Source organism: Saimiri boliviensis, chromosome X (assembly GCF_048565385.1).
Source record: "Saimiri boliviensis isolate mSaiBol1 chromosome X, mSaiBol1.pri, whole genome shotgun sequence".
Lineage (NCBI taxonomy): Eukaryota > Metazoa > Chordata > Mammalia > Primates > Cebidae > Saimiri > Saimiri boliviensis.
In genome coordinates, this window is record NC_133470.1 from 16,988,824 (window position 1) to 17,009,439 (window position 20,616).

The 20,616-nt window shown below is 40.4% G+C and overlaps 1 protein-coding gene across 1 annotated transcript; it reads right to left on the minus strand.

Annotated features, from left to right (window-relative positions):
- Positions 1-690: 690 nt before the first annotated feature.
- Positions 691-19,767, minus strand: EIF1AX (eukaryotic translation initiation factor 1A X-linked). The gene is made up of 7 exons (XM_010334879.3): positions 19,523-19,767; positions 14,824-14,907; positions 13,001-13,104; positions 8,441-8,491; positions 6,595-6,676; positions 4,579-4,670; positions 691-1,764 (listed from the first exon to the last, which is right to left on the minus strand). The coding sequence occupies exons 1-7, from the start codon at positions 19,536-19,538 to the stop codon at positions 1,759-1,761; spliced, it is 435 nt and encodes a 144-aa protein (XP_010333181.1). The 5' UTR covers positions 19,539-19,767; the 3' UTR covers positions 691-1,758.
- Between the last annotated feature and the right edge of the window lie 849 nt (positions 19,768-20,616).

The following is a 20,616-nucleotide window of genomic DNA, read 5'->3' on the forward strand; positions in this document are numbered from 1 at the left end:
TATTCCTACCAGGAACTATATTCACATATGATGCCAAGTTCAAACATTCTTAGTAAAATAATATGACAGGATCTATACATACTGTAAACTTAGCAAAAACACTTTTATATACAGAAACCTAAATATCTTAGGAGGTTTAGAATATGGATGGAGACAACTGTTAATTCTTCAAGGTTGGTTTCTCACAGGGATTAAAAACCAGCCCTTAGTCTCAGATGCATTCTATCTAGATGTGTTCAGGAACTCCATAGAATAGGAAATATAAACCATGAATATGCACTCTTAATTTCTATTCTTCAACTTAATGTTTTATAGTACCTCAGATTTTTGAATCCAGAGTTTGTAGTTGGGAAATTATAGTAAGAGTACATTAGAGAAGATTTGCTTGTTTTCCTTTTGAAGCCATGTGAAGGTATTCCCCTGTGTATTACTTTTCATCACTGAAAAGTTCCCTGGGGACTAATAGAATGAAAGTGCCACAAGCTACATGATGGACTCTTCTTTTAATGTTGCATATGATTTCAGTTTGGTTAGTAAGGGCTAACTAGCTCAGCCCTAGTTTCATTTTATTATAGTTGATAAATAAAAACGAAATAAGGAAGTTACCAGTAAACCCAGTTCCCAATACAAGCAAAAAACAAAAACAAAAAACAAAAACTGTTCACATAATAAAAATAAGGGTATAACATATTCTGCACCATGACATTTTATTTTATTTCTCAGCTGTAGCTTTTCCATTCAGAAATTGGAGACCATTTTTTCATTGAGTTGTTATTCCCTCCTCTTCCCCTAGCTTAGGGATATGTTGAAAAAGAGTTTTCAACAAATTTTTTTATTTTTACAAGTTGTTATGAAATTAAAATTTCATTTATATATCTGAAGTGTTTATAAAGCACTCAAAATTGTAGCTTACATGTATATGACTTCTGAAAATAAAAATCACACTTTTAACAATCTTTCCGCTCTGTAAAAATATTCTACATACGTGCATATGATCAAAACAATCTTTTCATGTTTGGGTTATTTCTTACACATCGTAAAAGAAAAGTAAACAATTTTATCAGTACTTTCACAGGTTTAGATAACTGAGTGCCACCTAGTGTTCAATTTCTGTAACTGCTAAGCTTACAAATTCAAAATTGCTATTAAAACCCAAGTTCTGAAAACTGCATTTTGGAAATGCATTTTTTTTGATATGATTATGGTGGCAAAATACGATTATGAAAAGAACACATGATATCAAAATCAGTATAAAAATAGCCACAGGCTACTTAAATATGACAAGACTTATTTTTTACTTCAAATTCAGATTTCTGCCTCCCTCAAATTGTAACAAAATCTTAAGGGAATACCTAGGTAATTGGAATATACACAATGACTCTATACAATCAAGAGGCCAGGCTTAATCATATTTCATAATGAGGACAAGGCAAATTATTTATTTAAAACATCCATTTTCTTATTGGAAGTGGTAGGAAAAGCAGCAATCTATTTTTTTATTTTTTATTTTTAAATAGTAGACGTGGTCTTCTACCCATAAGCTCCACTATATTAAAAGAGCAAAGTGGGCTTAACATCTCACTTAAGATAATTCAGCATTACCAGTTTTAAAAGAAATAAAAATACCTTAGGAACAAATCAGTCTGTTTTAACAAACTGTATTCATGCTAATGAAATTTTAATCTTCTTTGTCATGGCCAAAATCCAAATTGTTGGACAATCTTCAGAAAAGATGGAATGTAAAATCTTGAGTTCATTTTAGATCTGGAAGGGAAAAAAGAATATCAATGAAAGGAAAAAGAATACTTACATTCCAATAGTCTACTCCATATATAAGAGATTTTCACCTCCTTATGCTATCTGAGAAACAAATCCAGTTTGAAGAAGAAATTTCTATAATTCTGGCCTGCTAGAAGTAAATCATTATGATCTCCTTTATACTATTATATGTAATGCAAAATATTCCTAATAAAGTTTACTGTCTCCTTCCTTTCCTTTAATGCTAGTAATTTGAGATTTTTATATCTCGATGGGAGCAGACATCGGGGTGATACTGACCTAATTCCTGAGTCAATCTGGTTATAGTTAGAACATCTATAAACCACATGGAGAAATGTCTTAAAGAAGTAGGGTTCTAAGGTGACAGAGCAAATTCTTACAAAATGTTCAAGAGAACCCCTTTAATAACCACTGTCTTTACCATCTCTTTTCCAGCCAGCCGGGTCCAGATCTGAGGAGTTGTTGGCCCAGATCCAGAAATTTTTACTGAGAAAATCTTGACCCTGCCTAGATTCTCAACCCATTATCTTGGTGCATGCGGCTTCATATTCATGTATGTCCTCTGATTAGGTTCCTTATTATTATTATTATTATTATTTATTTATTTATTTATTTTTTGAGATGGAGTTTCGCTCTTGTTACCCAGGCTGGAGTGCAATGGCGTGGTCTCGGCTCACCGCAACCTCCGCCTCCTGGGCTCAGGCAATTCTCCTGCCTCAGCCTCCTAAGTAGCTGGGATTACAGGCATGCGCCACCACGCCCAGCTAGTTTTTTTGTATTTTTAGTAGAGACGGGGTTTCACCATGTTGATCAGGATGGTCTCGATCTCTCGACCTTGTGATCCACCCGCCTCGGCCTCCCAAAGTGCTGGGATTACAGGCTTGAGCCACCGCACCCGGCCTATTATTATTTTTTTAAAAAGGCCTTCTACTCCTGCCCAGTTGTCAAAATGTTTGGGGTGGCACTTAATCCAAGTGTCAGCTGCAAGTTCTTACCAAAGAATGCAATTGTTAATTCTATTGTCAAAATATTAGCAACAGTTTAGTCACAAGACTCCTCTTGGCTCAGGATCTCCAATTAAGAAAATAACAGAACAATGTTTTATTTCTCACTTCCTATTTTTGCATATGTGTTAAAATGTCTATAACATTAGTGATTTAACTCAAAGTGTGAGTATTCTTGGTCAGGAACTGCTCTTGCTTGGTATTCTGAAATTCGATTTTTGCATCAAATTTAATGTTTTTTTTTTTGTTTGTTTGTTTTTTTTTTGTTTTTTTGAGACGGAGTTTCACTCTTGTTACCCAGGCTGGAGTGCAATGGCGCGATCTCAGCTCACCGCAACCTCCGCCTCCTGGGTTCAGGCAATTCTCCTGCCTCAGCCTCCTGAGTAGCTGGGATTACAGGCACGAGCCACCATGCCCAGCTAATTTTTTTGTATTTTTAGTAGAGATGGGGTTTCACCTTGTTGACCAGGATGGTCTTGATCTCTTGACCTCGTGATCCACCCGCCTCGGCCTCCCAAAGTGCTGGGATTACAGGCTTGAGCCACCGCGCCCAGCCAAATTTAATGTTATTATGTTATTTATTTAGAGACAAGGTCTGGCTGTGTTGCCCAGGCTGGTCTTGAACTCCTGGGCTCAAGTGATCCTCCCCCATCAGCCTCCTGAGCAACTGGGACTACAGGAGCATACCACCACATCTGGCTTATTATTTTTGGATTTAAATACACAGGTGGTTTCTGAACTACATTTTAGGTAAAGAGGTTTCAAAAGAAGAGCCCAAAACAGATTTAAGAGTAACACCCAAATCGCTAAATAAACTCACACTGCCAAAAGACTTAAGTCTGAATTTCATTCAAATGCAGTAACAGCAGAAGTGCAGTAAAGCATTTACTCCTATGGGCATTACTACTTTATTATTAGGAAAGACAGGACATTTTCCTCAAAATAAACATACCAACTGCAAGCCAAAAGTTTGCCAACAGTACACACCCAACAGCTAAAAAATACCACAATTGGCAACAGGCCTCCATTTTGTCAAGGCTTTCAGTGTATATTTTAATTCCAATGCTTCATATCAAGCTGGTTCAAACAAGTCTCTTTCAACATACTAATATTTCAATAAAAAAGGCATGTTCCTTTGAAAAGATCTTCTATTTTTCAACTGTTAACTAAATTTCCTATTGGCTATCTCTTTAGAGACTCTTAATTAAACAAGTTATGATTAGAGCGGCTGGTGTTAATATTGCCAGTGTAAACACTGATCTTTTTTTTTTTTTTTTTTTTTTTTGAGACGGAGTTTCACTCTTGTTACCCAGGCTGGAGTGCAATGGCGCGATCTCGGCTCACCGCAACCTCCGCCTCCTGGGTTCAGGCAATTCTCCTGCCTCAGCTTCCTGAGTAGCTGAGATTACAGGCATGTGCCACCATGCCCAGCTAATTTTTTGGTATTTTTAGTAGAGACGGGGTTTCACCATGTTGACCAGGCTGGTCTCAATCTCTTGACCTCATGATCCACCCGCCTCGACCTCCCAAAGTGCTGGGATTACAGGCTTGAGCCACCGCGCCCGGCCCAACACTGATCTTTTTAGGAAGACAAATTGAAAAGGGTTTTAAGAATTCTCAAAATATAAACAGTTTGACTAGCTGTCGTCTAAATAATACTATTTAATTCAGACAATTCTCAAAATATACCATTATTTAAACGTCCCATGTTCTTAAAATTAATGGATGTTAGGGGAAAGCTGATTTCTCCATGGATAGCAACAAAAATTGGAAAATGCAAGGCACATTTACTTACGTCATCAATGTCTTCATCATCATCTCCAATGTCATCAAATTGAATTTCATCATCATCTCCCGGACCAAATGTATCAGTTTCATTGATTTTAGCTAAGGACACAATAAGAAATACATTAAGTCAGCACTGTAGTTTAATCAAAGCTTCATCATAACAAAAGCATTCCTAACTTTTATGTAACACAATTACTATAAAGAGTATTTCACAAAACAAAATTCCCTGTAGTGTCACTGCTATGTCAAGATGGGGAGTATTTGTGCTACCATTTTCTTTCGTTTGCAAAGTTATTTTAGTAAGGCAGGCTCTAATTACATTAATTCTGAAGCTATTATAATTTCCAGGTATACTTCTTAATAGGTTTGAGCACATGGCAACAATGTGTTTTCTTGAGATAAGAAGAGCTGGTTCACTAATCATCAAACGGACTCATCAATCAGAAAGATCTGGTCCAATCATGATTATCCCTAAGCAATGAAAATGAATCAGGAAGCGGTAGTCCTATTCCTAGATATATTAACATTTCTTAGATCAGAAATGCCACGTAATTTCAGCAGGACTTTCATGCTTAAGTAAAATTAGGTTATTTCATAATAATGTTTTTACATAATCAGATGCAACAGAGCTAAAAATAGTAACTGCCAAGTAAAAATGCAGGTCTACCATATATTATGTCAAGTATATTTCCTCTGATGAGGTTTTAAGGGTCTTCTTTTTATGTTTTCTGCATGAAGAATTCATTACTTTTGTATTTGGAGGAGTGAAAACCAATAATGTTGCTTTAAAAAAAAATCCTATGGGATACTATTACACAAGGATAAATGGAAATACAACTTTTTAATAAAAAGTAGTAACGAGGCTGGGCATGGTGGCTCATGCCTGTAATCCCAGCACTTTGGGAGGCCAAGGTGGCTGGATCACCTGAGGGTCAGGAGTTGGAGACCAGCCTGGCCAGCACCGTGAAACCCCATGTTGTTTCTGTTAAAAACAGAAAAATTAGCTGGGCATGGTGGCGCATGCCTGTAATCCCAGCTACTCGGGAAGCTGAGGCAGGAGAACCGCTTCAACCTGGGAGCCAGAGGTTGCAGTGAGCCAAGATTGTGCCACCGCACTCCAGCCTGGGCAACAGAATGAGACTCCATTTCAAAGCAAACAAATAAACAAAAATCAGTAATGGTACCTAATTATGTGCCCTTGCTTCATGTTTTTTGTGTTTTTTAAAACTTTTTTGAGACAAGGTCTCACTTTGTCACTCAGGCTTGAGAACAGTGGCATGATCATAGGTCGCTGCATCCTCCAACTCTTGGACTTAAGCAGTTCTCCTGCCTCAGCCTCCCAACTGGCTGACACTACAGGCATGTGCCATGACGCCTGGCTGACTTGCACTTCATGTTTAACTCATATGAGCACTAACAATCTCTTGAGGAAGAAATTTTAAAATAGATACCGTAACAAAATTATTCCTTTAGGTGACATTATGTGGAAGTCCAAAGCTTACAGAGCATAACTCCTCACCATATTTATTAGAAACAGAATTCCAGTAATTTTTTTCTTACAGTATCTAGCATTATGAAGCACAGGCAGGCATACTTAAAACTAAAAACATAAGCACTAGCCGGGCGCGGTGGCTCAAGCCTGTAATCCCAGCACTTTGGGAGGCTGAGGCGGGTGGATCACGAGGTCAGGAGATCGAGACCATCCTGGTCAACACGGTGAAACCCCGTCTCTACTTAAAATACAAAAAATTAGCTGGGCATGGTGGTGCGTGCCTGTAATCTCAGCTACTCAGGAGGTTGAGGCAGGAGAATTGCCTGAACCCAGGAGGCGGAGGTTGCGGTGAGCCGAGATCGTGCCATTGCACTCCAGCCTGGGTAACAAGAGCGAAACTCCGTCTCAAAAAAAAAAAAAACAAAACATAAGCACTAAAGTAAATATGCAAAATCCACAGTTCCTTCACCTAAACACCAACAGATAACCTAAATACCATATAACAAGTTAATATAATAACCCAGACATTACCATGCTCTGGAAGCTCGCCATATGCCTTCAGACTTCTAGCTTCGTCTGCATTGTATTTTAAAATTACATCAGCTTTGTTATCCTTGAATAGAGATAATAACTTTAAAAACTGATCATAATGAAACACGTTATTTCATAAATTCTCATATTGAATAAACAATCAAATCTCACCATTTTATTATAAATCTTTCTCCTTTTAAATTTTAAAGCTTTCTCTTACCCTCTGAAAAATATACTTGGGTTTAACCCAGGGAGAAGCTTACATGCATGACGGAATGATGACTAAGAAGCTGAGGAAATATATTTGAGGACCTCACTTTAATAAGAGCAGAACTGTGCAGACTGCATATTTTAGATTATTTAATATAACCCTTTGATTAGAAGTCTTTTGAAATACAAAAGTTCCCTTGGACGGTAATTTTCAGGGTGATCAAACACTGCAATTCCAAAATTGAGACTGAACTAAGACTGGTATAATGACCTAAGGAAATTATACCTTTCCATATTATCTGTGCTTCTTTGGCTATGTATCAATCAAAATCTCCTGTAGAGTTTTTATATCTTCTGAAGATAGATTAGAAGTGAAGCCCAAGAATTAATATTGTGAGAAATTCTTTAGGTATTTCTGATGCAAACGTCCCATTGAGAAATACTGCCTTAGAATGTTTCTACTTCCCTGTTTTAAAAGAATTTAACTCAGTTAAGGGAGAAAATTGATTGCTTCAACTTCAAGGATACTGTGATTCAGACCAGTACTTCTTAAAATGTCAAGTGTATAGAAGCCCATGGAGATCTTATTAAAATACATGTTCTGAATGAAGAGTCAAAGAACCTGCATTGGTAACAAGCTTCCAGAAGACAGTGATGCTATCGAGCCACAGACCACCCTGTAAGTGGGAGGGGCAAAGCAGGATCACAAAAAAATTCAAATCAGAAGTACTCGTCCTGGCTGTCACTTTATGGTCAGAATGTTACTCATTTCAAAACCTTGGTGTCCTTATCTATCAAACAAGGAATTACTTATTCTTCCTACTTCTGGGGTTATTGTTAAGATCAAAAGAAAAAAATGGACATTAAAATGGTATGAATTTAAAGCAGGTTTTCTCACCTCAGCGCCAGGGATTATTGTGAGGTAGACCGTTCTCTATTAAGGGATGCTGTCCTGTGCTCTGCAGGATGTTTAGCATCACCCCAGCCTCTATCTACTACATGCTAGCAGCACTGCACCCATCCCCCAGTTGTGACAAAACCAGAAAAGTCTCCAGACACTGCCAATGTCCCCTGGAGGGCATAATTGCCCACGGTTGAGAAACAATAGTATCAAGTGAAGATTTAAATTCTTTATTCAATTTTGAAGATTTAAGTTCTTTATTCAATTTCTTTATTCTTGATCATACTTTGATTTAAAAAAAAAATCAAAGTATGATCAAGGTTGTACAAATAGAGATATTATCACACAGGGATGAGTTCTAACAGGTGGAAGTCGAATGGATCTCACAGACCCACAATGAGTCTACAGAGTCAAGGGTTAAGATCATGAAAGGCAATCATCATTTTCTTTCTTTCCCAAGTGCTCATCTAGATTTATAGCACATACCTATGTCGTGATGTGTATTGTAATTACTTGTGTGCTTGTCTTCATTCTCTCCACTACCAGGATATGAGCCTTTTGTGGGATGGGCACTTACCTCGTCCAGCTGTATGCCCTAAAATAATGCCTCCCACATTTTGATTGAAACATAATCCCTGGGATATCTATCACAATGCCTAAAACATAACTGGCTCTAACAAATGGCTCATCAAATTCAAGCCAGTAAAAAACGAAAAATTTACATGTAATTTTTACCTGGTAGTCTCGGAGACCAACCAATATTATGTCGGAGGTATTTATCCAAACCTACAAAAGAAAAGTAATTGTCCGTCATATTTAAAATATTCCAGAGTAACAATTAGTTTATATTGTTACATTCCAGAGTAACAATTAGTTTAGAAATTAAGAGATTTTAGTTTGGGCTGGCACGCTGGCTCATGCCTGTAATCCCAGCACTTTGGGAGGCCGAGGTGAGTGGATCACTTGAGGTCAGGAGTTCAAGATCAGCCTGGCCAGCATGGTAAAACTTCTCTACTAAAAATACAAAAATTAGCTGGATGTGGTGATGCATGCCTGTAGTCCCAACAACTCGGGAGGCTGAGGCATGAGAATCACTTGAACCCAGGAGGTGGAGGTTGCACAACAGAGTGAGACTCTGTCTCAAAAAAAGATTTTAGTTTGGGAACAGAAGGATTAACTTACCAAATTAAAAAAAACACAAAAAGAGTTAGGACTTTTAGTCAACCTGATTAATAAATCTGCCCGAAAAACTACTGTGATGGTGAATTAATCATTACTTTCCAAGGCAGTCCTTTCATGATGACATTCAGGAAATACAACATTAATACAATGCTTATGCAACATAATTCATATTCAGATTTTCTTAATGTACACTTTACAGCTTTATCTCCAATTCCTAAACCAGAATCCTAACAAGGGCCACCTACTACATTTAACTGTCAGGTCTCCTTGAAACTAGAATAGTACCTGACCTTTTTTTTTTTTAAACTTTCATTTAAGTTTAAAATGAGAGAGATCCAAGATGGCTGATCACTAGCAGCTCGGGATTGTAGCTCCCAGTGAAAGCACAAAGAATGAGAGGACGCCACACCTTCACATGAATTCTTGTTGCTCAACCACCAGGAGATTCCCAGCGGAGGAGCCCCACGGGTCGCCAGCGCGACTCTTGTGACCGGCGAGGCGGTTTTGCCGGTGCCTCGGAGCGTTGGTTCTTGGTGCAGAGTCAGAAAAGCACCATCAATCTTAACGCCGCTGATTTGGTCGGCGCAGTGGGTTGCTCAGATTTCGGTGCTGAGAATCAGTAAGTTGGACGTCCACTCAGAAACCCAATTACAAAGACGGTAAACACAAAGACCACAGATGGATAAATTTATAACAAAGGAAAGAACACAGCCAAAAAAGGCTGAGAATACCCACGATCAGAATGCCTCTCCCTTAGCAGGGGATCACAGTTCCTCATCAGCAACGGAACAAGGCTTGATGGAGAATGAGTGTGTTCCAATTACAGAAACAGGCTTCAAAATGTGGATAATGAGAAACTTCTGTGAATTAAAAGAACTTGTTCTAACTCAATCTAAAGAAACAAAGAACTTTAAAAAAAGGTTTGACAAAATGTTAACAAGAATACACAATTTAGAGAGGAATATAAGTGAATTGATGGAGCTGAAAAACACAATACGAGAACTACGTGAAGTATGCACAAGTTTTAACAGCCGAATTGATCAAGCAGAAGAAAGGATATCAGAGGTCGAAGACCAACTCAGTGAAATAAAACAAGAAGACAAGATTAGAGAAAAAAGGATAAAAAGGAACGAGCAAAGTCTCCAAGAAATATGGGACTATGTGAAAAGACCTAATCTACGCTTGATAGGTGTACCTGAATGTGACGAAGAGAATGAATCCAAGCTGGAAAATACGCTTCAGGATATTATTCAGGAAAATTTTCCCAACCTAGTAAGGCAGGATAATATTCAACTCCAGGTAATACAGAGAACACCACAAAGATATTCCTCAAGAAGAGCAACTCCAAGGCACATAATCGTCAGATTCACCAGGGTTGAAATGAAGGAGAAAATACTAAGGGCAGCCAGAGAGAAAGGTCAGGTTACCCACAAAGGGAAGCCTCTTAGACTTACAGCAGATCTCTCAGCAGAAACCCTACAAGCCAGAAGAGAGTGGGGACCAATATTCAACATCCTTAAAGAAAAGAACTTTCAACCAAGAATTTCACATCCAGCCAAACTAAGCTTCATAAGTGAAGGAAAAATAAAGTTTTTTCTGAATAAACAAGCACTCAGAGATTTCATCACCACCAGACCTGCTTTACAAGAGCTTCTGAAAGAACCACTACACATAGAAAGGAACAAACAGTATCAGCCTTTCTAAAAAATACTAAAAAGAGCATCAATACAATGAAGAATTTACATCAACGAATGGGCAAAATAGCCAGCTAATATTAAATGGCAGTATTAAACTCACATATGTCATTATTAATTCTAAATTTAAATCGATTAAATCCCCCAATCCAAAGACAGACAGCCAATTTGAATAAAAAACTAAAACCCATCAGTATGCTGCATCCAGACCCATCTCACATTTAAGGATACACAAAGACTCAAAACAAGGGATGGAGAAAGATTTACCAACCAGAGAGCTAAAATAAATAAATAAAAAGCAGAAGTTACAATTTTTGCCTCTGATAAAATAGTCGTTAAAGCAACAAAGATCAAAAGAAGCAAAGAAGGACATTATATAATGATAAAAGGATCAATGCAACAACAAGAAGAGCTAAAGATCTTAAATATATACGCACCCAATACAGGAATACCCAGACATACAAGACTAATAAAGAGACTTAGACTCCCACACAGTAATAGTGGGAGACTTCAACATTAATATTAGACAGATCAATGAGACAGAAAATTAACAACGATATCCAGGACTTGAACTCAGATCTGGAACAAGTAAATGTAATTAACATTTATAGAACTCTCCACTTTAAATACACAAAATATACACTCTTATCAGTACCACATCATATCAACTTAGAAGTTTAAACGAAATGTTGGTTGGCTCCTTGTTTGTTATTCTCTTCCCTCATTTTCTTTTATGTCTCCATTATAGGACAATTATAGGTATACCCATATTTAGATTGCATCCTAGCCCGGGCAATAAAGCAATACCCCATCCTCTCTCCCTCTTCCTCTTTCTCTTTCTTCCTCTTCTTTATTCTTTTTCTTATTAAAAAAAAAAAAAAAAAAAAGAATCACTTGAACCCAGGAGATAGCAGTGACCCGAGATCACACCAATGTTTAGATTGCATTCTAGCCCGGGCAATAAAGCAATACCCCATCCTCTCTCCCTCTTCCTCTTTCTTTTTCCTCCTCTTCTTTATTCTTTTTCTTATTAAAAAAAAAAAAAAGCCGGGCACGGTGGCTCAAGCCTGTAATCCCAGCACTTTGGGAGGCCGAGGCGGGTGGATCATGAGGTCGAGAGATCGAGACCATCCTGGTCAACATGGTGAAACCCCGTCTCTACTAAAAATACAAAAAATTAGCTGGGCATGGTGGTGCGTGCCTGTAATCCCAGCTACTCAGGAGGCTGAGGCAGGAGAATTGCCTGAACCCAGGAGGCGGAGGTTGCGGTGAGCCGAGATTGCGCCATTGCACTCCAGCCTGGGTAACAAGAGCGAAACTCCGTCTCAAAAAAAAAAAAAAAAAAAAAAAGAATCACTTGAACCCAGAGGTAGCAGTGACCCGAGATCACACCAATGCACTCCAGCCTGGGTGACAAAGATTCCATCTCAAAAAAAAAAAAAAAAAAAACTTTCATGACAGTAACATTTCATTAAGAGCTGAACCAGGTATAGTGGCTCATGCCTGTAATCCCAGCACTTTGGGAGGCGAAGGAGGACTGATTGCTTGAGCTCAGGAGTTCTAGACCAGCTTAAGCAACACAGAAAAACCTCATCTCCACAAAAAATACAGAAATTAGCCAGGCATGGTGGCAAAGGCCTGTAGTCCCCGCTACATGGGAGGCTGACGTGGGAGGAGTGCTTGAACCAGGGAGGTTGAGGCTACAGTGAACCAAGATGGTGCCACTACACTATAGGCTGGGTGACAGAGTAAGACCATGTCTCAAAAAAAGACAAGGAAAAAAAAGCTGGGCTGTTTGTTTATGCAGAATGTCTCTCAATTTGGACTTATAGATTGTTTCTTCATGATTCAAATTCAGGTTAACCATTTTGGGCAGGAATACAACATTAGTGATACAAATGATTCTTTAACATTAGAACCTGTAATAGATTACTATTACAGACCTTGTTATTCGACTTAGAGGTAAATCATTGTTTACCTAGGTAAGTCTTTTGGGAATTTCCAAAAATGAAGTCCATGGAGAGTTAAAAACTGTAGAGGTGGCTGGGCGTGGTGGCTCACGCCTATAATCCCAGGACTTCGGGAGGCTGAAGTGAGTGGATCATCTGGAGTCAGGAGTTCGAAAGCAGCCTGGCCAACATTGTGAAACCCCATCTCTACTAAAAATACAAAAAATTAGCTGGACGTGGTGGTGGGTGCCTGTAATCCCAGCTACTCGGGAGGCAGAGGCAGGAGAATCGCTTGAACGCAGGAGGCAGAGGTTGCAGTGAGCCAAGATCGTGCCATTGCACTCCAGCCTGGGCGACAAGAGCGAGACTACATCTCAAAAAAAAACCCACGACCACCAAGAAAACAAAACTGTAGAGGCATTTCCTCCCTTAACCAACTTCATTATTAAAGTAAAACAAATCACACCTACCTTTTTTCTCAATTTTCCTCTGATGTGACATAACCTCTTTACACCATCGAAGCACATTGCTTCTAGCCGTCCATTTCCCAACATTTTGATCACCTGAGCATACTCTAAGGGGAGAAAGGAAAAGGGTATGAAATATTGTTCAACTTTTGATAAAAGTAACTTAAAGTCCACAGGAAACTGACAAGAGATTATAGTTGTACCAGTTGGGAATAAATATATATAGGAAAAATATAAACAAACATGACAGAGTGATAAATATCGGGTTAGTTAATGACAGAGTAAGAACCAAGACTCTGTAATGCTAGTTCTATAACATGCTGTCTCTGCTATTAGGCATATTTTAATTATCCACTCATTTTGAATAAGTAGATTGACTATTCCACTTTTGGCTATTTCCCTCAGTGCCTTTAGCTGCGAATCTCATATAATTTTTAGTACATTTGGCAAAAAACAGCTTAACCTTCACTGTCTTTGTTGAATTACACTATGACTAGCCCATTGATTTGTAAATATACAGAGACTTCACTTAGAAAGGCTCAACAGTGGGGTGGACTTCTGAAAGTGAATTACTCAGACTACAATGAGCCTGGCACCCACCTACCACCTTAACAAGGTTGGTCAACTCAAAGGCAGCCTTTCTTCCGAAGTGAGGGAAAAAAGCAATATTAAAGCAGTGTCTGCCCAAGTCAAGTCAGCTGCTATTTTAGAGGCAAGGATGAGTAAGGCTAAGAAACAAAAGGACTTTTAGCCAGAAAACGTATCTCATCTTTAGTGGTTTATATGTGTGGCATAATAAATCCACCCAAAGTTCTATTAAAAGCTAAAGTACTGGAAATTATTGGAACACCTGGGGAAACAGGAATTTGGAGTACATACTAGATAATATTATATCAATGTCAAATTACCTGAGTGTGATAATTCTCTTCCAGTTATATAAGAAAATATACTTGCTCTTAGGAGACACATGATCAAGTAAGGGAAAAGTAGCATGATGTCTCTAATGTCTTCAAATGGTCCTCAACAAACCCTACATATATATATATGTACATATATATATATTTCTTTACATGTGTGTACAGATGAAGGATTTAAGGGGGTTTGTTGTACTAATACTGCAACTTTTCTGTAGGTTTGAAATGACTCGAAATAAAAATAACAGGAAAAGGCAAACGATCCAGTTAGGATTTATTTGACTAGTGCTATGTATCTTGGTCTGGCACTTACAAAATTCTTCAGTCTAGTAAAGTCAGTTAACTGTTCAGTTTCATTTTATTGTAGTTTATGAAGGTATATGCTAATGGCACCGGAGAACGGAGAGGTCTATAAGGGCCTAAGGCTCATCCGTCAAATGTCCATGGCCTACTCAACACATTATGCAGCACCATTCACTATCAAAAATGCTAATCATAGAACTGTCAACTAAATCATAGAAGAGCTGACCATAGCTTTGAAGGCTCAATTCCCTCTGAACTGTATGACACATTCTTAGTTTCCAGCACTTTGCGAGGCCATGGCGGGAGAATCACTTGAGCCCAGGAGTTCGAGAACAGCCTGGGCAACATATAAAGACCTCATCTCTATAAAATTTTTTTAAAAAAATTAGTCAGATGTGGTGATGTGTGCCTTTAGTCCCAAATAAGAGGCTGAAATGGGAGGACTACTTCAGCCCAGGAGGTCAAGGCTGCAGTAAGCTGTAATTGTGCCACTGCACTTCACCCTGGGCAACAGTGCAAGACCCCTGTCTCAGAAAAAAAAATAAGTAAAGTCCTCAGCTAAAAAGAAAGGATGTTACTTTAAAAAGCATAATTTATGAAAACACTCACCCTGACCATCTTCTTTGAACACCAGTTCTCTTTTTTCAGATTCATTCTCATTCTTACCTCTACGTCTATTTTTACCTCCTTTACCTGATGGTTAAAAAAAAAAAAAGGGAGGAAATGACATTAATTATCTGTAAAACAGTATGAAATAAAATGAAGTTAAGGCTTATAAAACCACTTTTTTTTTTTTTTTGAGACAGAGTTTCGCTCTTGTTACCCAGGCTGGAGTGCAATGGCGCGATCTCGGCTCACCGCAACCTCCGCCTCCTGGGCTCAGGCAATTCTCCTGCCTCAGCCTCCTGAGTAGCTGGGATTACAGGCACACGCCACCATGCCCAGCTAGTTTTTTGTATTTTTAGTAGAGACGGGGTTTCACCATGTTGACCAGGATGGTCTCGATCTCTCGACCTCGTGATCCACCCGCCTCGGCCTCCCAAAGTGCTGGGATTACAGGCTTGAGCCACTGCGCCCGGCCCACCACTTTTTAAAAGATCACTTAAATTTTAAAATTCACCTATTTTGGCTACTCAATCATATTAAATTTATAATCTCCAATCACAACATTAATACATTATTTATTACCTCCCTACCCTTCTTGGAATTTCCTTTGAGAGTTTTTCTGTCATAAAATAAACATAAATAGCAGATATTACATTAAAAAATATTTTAAAAACCTTCACTTTAGCATGCATCCTTTTGAAATAAAAATGCAATTCTAGCCGGGCGCGGTGGCTCAAGCCTGTAATCCCAGCACTTTGGGAGGCCGAGGCGGGTGGATCACGAGGTCGAAAGATCGAGACCATCCTGGTCAACATGGTGAAACCCCGTCTCTACTAAAAATACAATAAAACTAGCTGGGCATGGTGGCGCGTGCCTGTAATCCCGGATACTTAGGAGGCTGAGGCAGGAGAATTGCCTGAGACCAGGAGGCGGAGGTTGCGGTGAGCCGAGATCGTGCCATTGCACTCCAGCCTGGGTAACAAGAGCGAAACTCCGTCTCAAAAAAAAAAAAAAATGCAATTCTATACATATTCTTCTAAGCGGAAATCTTGGGTGCCTTCTAAAGCTAGGCCCTAGGCAAGGAACCTGGTATTTTCAAAATTAAGTGAAGACAGTGTTTGGACAGAGAACTGTGGTTTTCAAACTTTTGGTAGCAGAGTACCATAAATACTGAAATTTCACTGGGTATAGTGGTACATGCCTAGGGCCTCAGCTACTCAGGAGGCCCAGGTGGGAGGATCACTTGAGCAAGTCCAGGAGTTCCAGGACAGCCTGGGCAGCACAGTGAGACACTGTCTCTTAAAAGACAAAAAATATCCATTTGGTATCCAATTTACTTTCTTTTATAATGCTGGTCCCTACTCAACATCCCTGTTTCTATTATATGATCCCAGTGACCATGCTTTTAACCACTATGCAATAATTCTGCCCATTTACTTGTCACAATCACCCCATGAGGTCATAACAATTATTTATTCCCAGTTTGCCCATGAGTTCCTGAAGCCCAGAGAAGTAACTCAGCTTCAGTGAGTACATCAGCTCACTGATGATTACAGTCAGTAAGCTGGGGTGTCGAGAGTCACAATGTTTTTCTGCCCCATCCCCCACATCAGGTTACCTCTCCACAGCATTTTGCTCCAATTTGAGAAACGAAACCACATTGGCAGCCATTTCCAAAAGGCAGGAAAAAGGCCGTACATGCTAATAATACTAAGAGACTCATGGGAAGAGCTTGGAAGTAGCAAAAAGTTCATAACCCAAACAGAATCACAAATGTGCACCTGACCACTGCAAAGACAATCTAACTTCTTGAATCAAGTCCACTTACTCTCTCCTGGGGCAGTCTCACATTGCTCTGTGCTATTTTAGGTGGGCCTCTATAATTTCCTGAACCACCTAGAGTCCTTAGAATTCAGTATCTGAGGCATTCTTAGAGAACACTGAAACTAATTTCCTAGAAAGAGAAAAGTATCAAGCCATTAATCATGCCAGATCTGCAAAACAGAGTGCAAGCTCCTTTAGGGCAAGATCATACCTGCTGCTTATTGAGTTAATATACCCTAGTTCAGTAATTCTTCAAATGACTTGATCAAGAATAGTCCATACAGGCCGGGCACGGTGGCTCAAGCCTGTAATCCCAGCACTTTGGGAGGCCGAGGTGGGTGGATCACAAGGTCAAGAGATCGAGACCATCCTGGTCAACATGGTGAAACCCCGTCTCTACTAAAAATACAAAAAATTAGCTGGGCATGGTGGCACGTGCCTGTAATCCCAGCTACTCAGGAGGCTGAGGCAGGAGAATTGCTTGAACCCAGGAGGCGGAGGTTGCGGTGAGCCGAGATCGCGCCATTGCACTCCAGCCTGGGTAACAAGAGCGAAACTCCGTCTCCAAAAAAAAAGAATAGTCCATACATTCCTAATGGAGTGATGAGTTAAAAATCATATGCAGTAACTTCTTCAAAGTCTGGGAGCACTATACCCTAAATGCTTATGAGTGGGCCAAAGGATGCCCCTTTTCCTGATTTGAGGATGAGTTTCTAAGAATTTGTAGAATAAGCTGATATGAATCAATCCAAAGCAAAAGTCATTCAACACAGAGTATGTGGCAAATTGTACCCTTACTTGTGTAACCACAGCAAGATTATCTTCACAGGGCTCCTGGATTTTCCAATGAAGAAAAATAGAACAATAAATGAGTTTATTTATACACTAGTAAATTCCATCTCATAAAATTCAGAGGTCTTGAAAAGTACCATTCCTCTAAGTTAAGATAACTAAGAATTGATTAGTTTTACACAGTACAGTAATGATAAACATCAAACAGCCTGGTGATTACCTCCAAAAAGAGAGTAAAAGGTGATTAGCGAGGGGTACACAGAGGGACTTTACCTCAATCTGCACTGTAATTCTTAAATTCAGAGAACTGGATTCCCAGGTTCACTATGTTAGTTATATTTTTTGTATGCCTCAAATGTTATTTAAGAAAAGATTCAGTACTTGTTAACTTACCAGAATTAAGCATACCCTGTTCATTCTCCTGTATATTTTATTGCCATGTAACGGGATGTTCTTTAAATTCTCTTTTGAATGAATGAGCCTAGGTCTGAGTGTAAATTAAAGTGACATCAACATTCTTTAAACCAGAGTTGTTTTAGAGAAATTCCCAGAGAGGCTCCTTCTTAAACAAGATATGAGGCTAGTGAACTAGATGTGATTTAATGTAGAAGTCCTATCCCCTTGGAACCAAAGCAGAACCTATTATTTACCTAAGGGTGGAGTCGACAGGAGCAAGATGACTTAAACCAACAAATATTTATTGAGCATCTACTAAGTGTCAAGTGTCAGCATCCAATGTGATTAAGACAGATACTATTCCTGCCTTTTAGAGTTTACAGCTTAATGGGGGAATTGGAAATCTTATTACTAGAAATAAAGGTGAGAATAAGATGGCAGTGATCCACTTACCACCTCAGAGAGAATAAAGGATTATTAAAAATTTTTTGTTTCTAATTCCATCTTTTCCGAAATCATGAGCAGTGAAAATCCTTGCTACACAAAGGACCTGCAAGTTTGATCTCTAAAGGCAGCAAGGTGCCCTGAGAGGACTACACCAACTTGTGCACAGAATCTCGACCAAGTACCCTAAGGGATAAAGTAATAAGTGACAGCTACAAAGAGGAAATGAGGTAAGAATCCCTAGAGCCAGCTGTCAAGTAGGAAAGAGAGCAGAAGTAGGCCTGCGTCAGGGGAGGGTTTCCTAAGAATGAATAGTCAAAGGCTACTTATGGACTATGAAATATGCTCCTCTCCTGTAGGAAAATACAGTAGTTTCCCTGTATCTATTTGCACAATTTTCTTCAACAAATTATAAGGCTATTAAAAATGACAGGAACAATATAAATTTCTAAAAGTAATTTCTTTAGGAGTGTTCTGCCTTTTTTTTTTTTTAGATTAGGCCTTTCGTTTTGGAAATCCCAAATAAAGTTATCCTCAAGTCCGATCATTTGTGAAGGCTTAGCCTCAGAAAGGAGGAAACTTAAAGGTCTTTATTTTCACAACATATGCACGATCTGAAGCAAAAGCAAAAAACTTGGCTAAATATGGAACAAGTCTTCTGCAAACAAAAATAAGCCCTGTAAAGGGATGGAGAGAGTAAATCTCTAGAGATGGACCTCAAGAAATGCATCAAGGTTTCACCCACTGTTCACAAGGAACAGCGAGTAGCCTCAACAATACTGAACAACTGTCCATAAAGAAACCCAGGCAAGAGTACCTGGTGCTCTCGAATGCAGGCATCACTCTTTTAAAGTTCAGTACGGCTTCCAGGGATTAACCCTTCGTGCCCGGGAAGGCCAAAAGGGCCTATCTACTAAGCCCAGGCCGCCCCGGGAAGGGTTCCCGCCACCGTCCCCACCAAGTCGAGGTCAGTCTGGCGCGAAACAGGAGAAAAAGCCCACATTCTCCCGCAGGAGGCCCTACAAAAATGGCGTCGGCTCCACCCCAATGTGGCCAAACTGGGCAACAGGAGTTAACTTCCCAGATCCTTTCCCGAGCTCAGAGTCGCGTGCGGGGCGCCCAGGCGCGGGCAGACAGGGCGAGAAGGAAAAAAGGTCACTGCGGCCTGGGTGACCTGCAATCCACGGACAGGACCTGGGAGACCCTGCCGAGGAGAGCCTTGGTCCGGGGGTCCAGGCGGCATTACCTTTATTCTTGGGCATGGCGGTGGCAGCGACCTCGCGGCGTCTCTGACTTCTTTCCGGGTGGCGGCGGTCGCGGCGGCGGCGGCTGCTGCTCCAAGGGGCGACACGAGAGAGCGCGCAGGATGAAGCAGGTGCTGGAGTACAGGCAGCGTGCGCGGGAGAGGCTCGCGACCTAGGTCTTAACAGATCCGCCGGCGTCCACGCTCGGCAGCAGCAAATGGCGTCGCTGCTGGTTTCGTCGCTTTTCCCCGCCTCCCACCGCCGGCTGGGCCCGCCCCTAGGCTTTATGGCGCAGGCGTGGCTGACTGACCTCCCTCTCCGCCGCCATTGTTAGAGCCGAGAGAGGCGAGTTCTTGGAGGGTGCGCCCCCAGCCGGAGAGCATGTAAGGGGCGGGGCTGCAAGCAGAGAAAAGGCGGAGCCAGGAAAGGATTGGGAGGACCTTTGCGTCATAGAGAAGGGCGGCTTGAGGTGGCGCCTGCTGCTGGCTAAGGCCAGACCTCCGCTGCTTTGTAGCAAACGCACATCTCCCTATTTGACAAGTGGCTGACTCATTAACCTCACGGTTAGCTCAGTTTTTTTTTTTTTTTTTTTTGGAGACGGAGTTTCGCTCTTGTTACCCAGGCTGGAGTGCAATGGCGCGATCTCGGCTCACGGCAACCTCCGCCTCCTGGGTTCAATCAATTCTCCTGTCTCAGCCTCCCGAGTAGATGGGATTACAGGCACGCACCACCATGCCCAGCTAATTTTTTGTATTTTTAGTAGAGACGGGGTTTCACCATGTTGACCAGGATGGTCTCGATTTCTAGACCTCTTGATCCACCTGCCTCGGCCTCCTAAAGTGCTGGGATTACAGGCTTGAGCCACCGCGCCCGGCCGTTTTTTTTTTTTTTTTTTTTTTTTTTTAAATTATTTTTTTATTAAGACGGAGTCTTGCTCTATCGCCCAGGCTGGAGCGCAGTGGCACGATCTCGGCTCACTGCAACCTCCGCCTCCCAGGCTCAAGCGATTCTCCTGCCTCAGCCTCCTGAGTAGCTGGGATTACAGGCATGTGCCACCACGCCCGGCTAATTTTTGTATTAGTTTCGCCATGTTAGC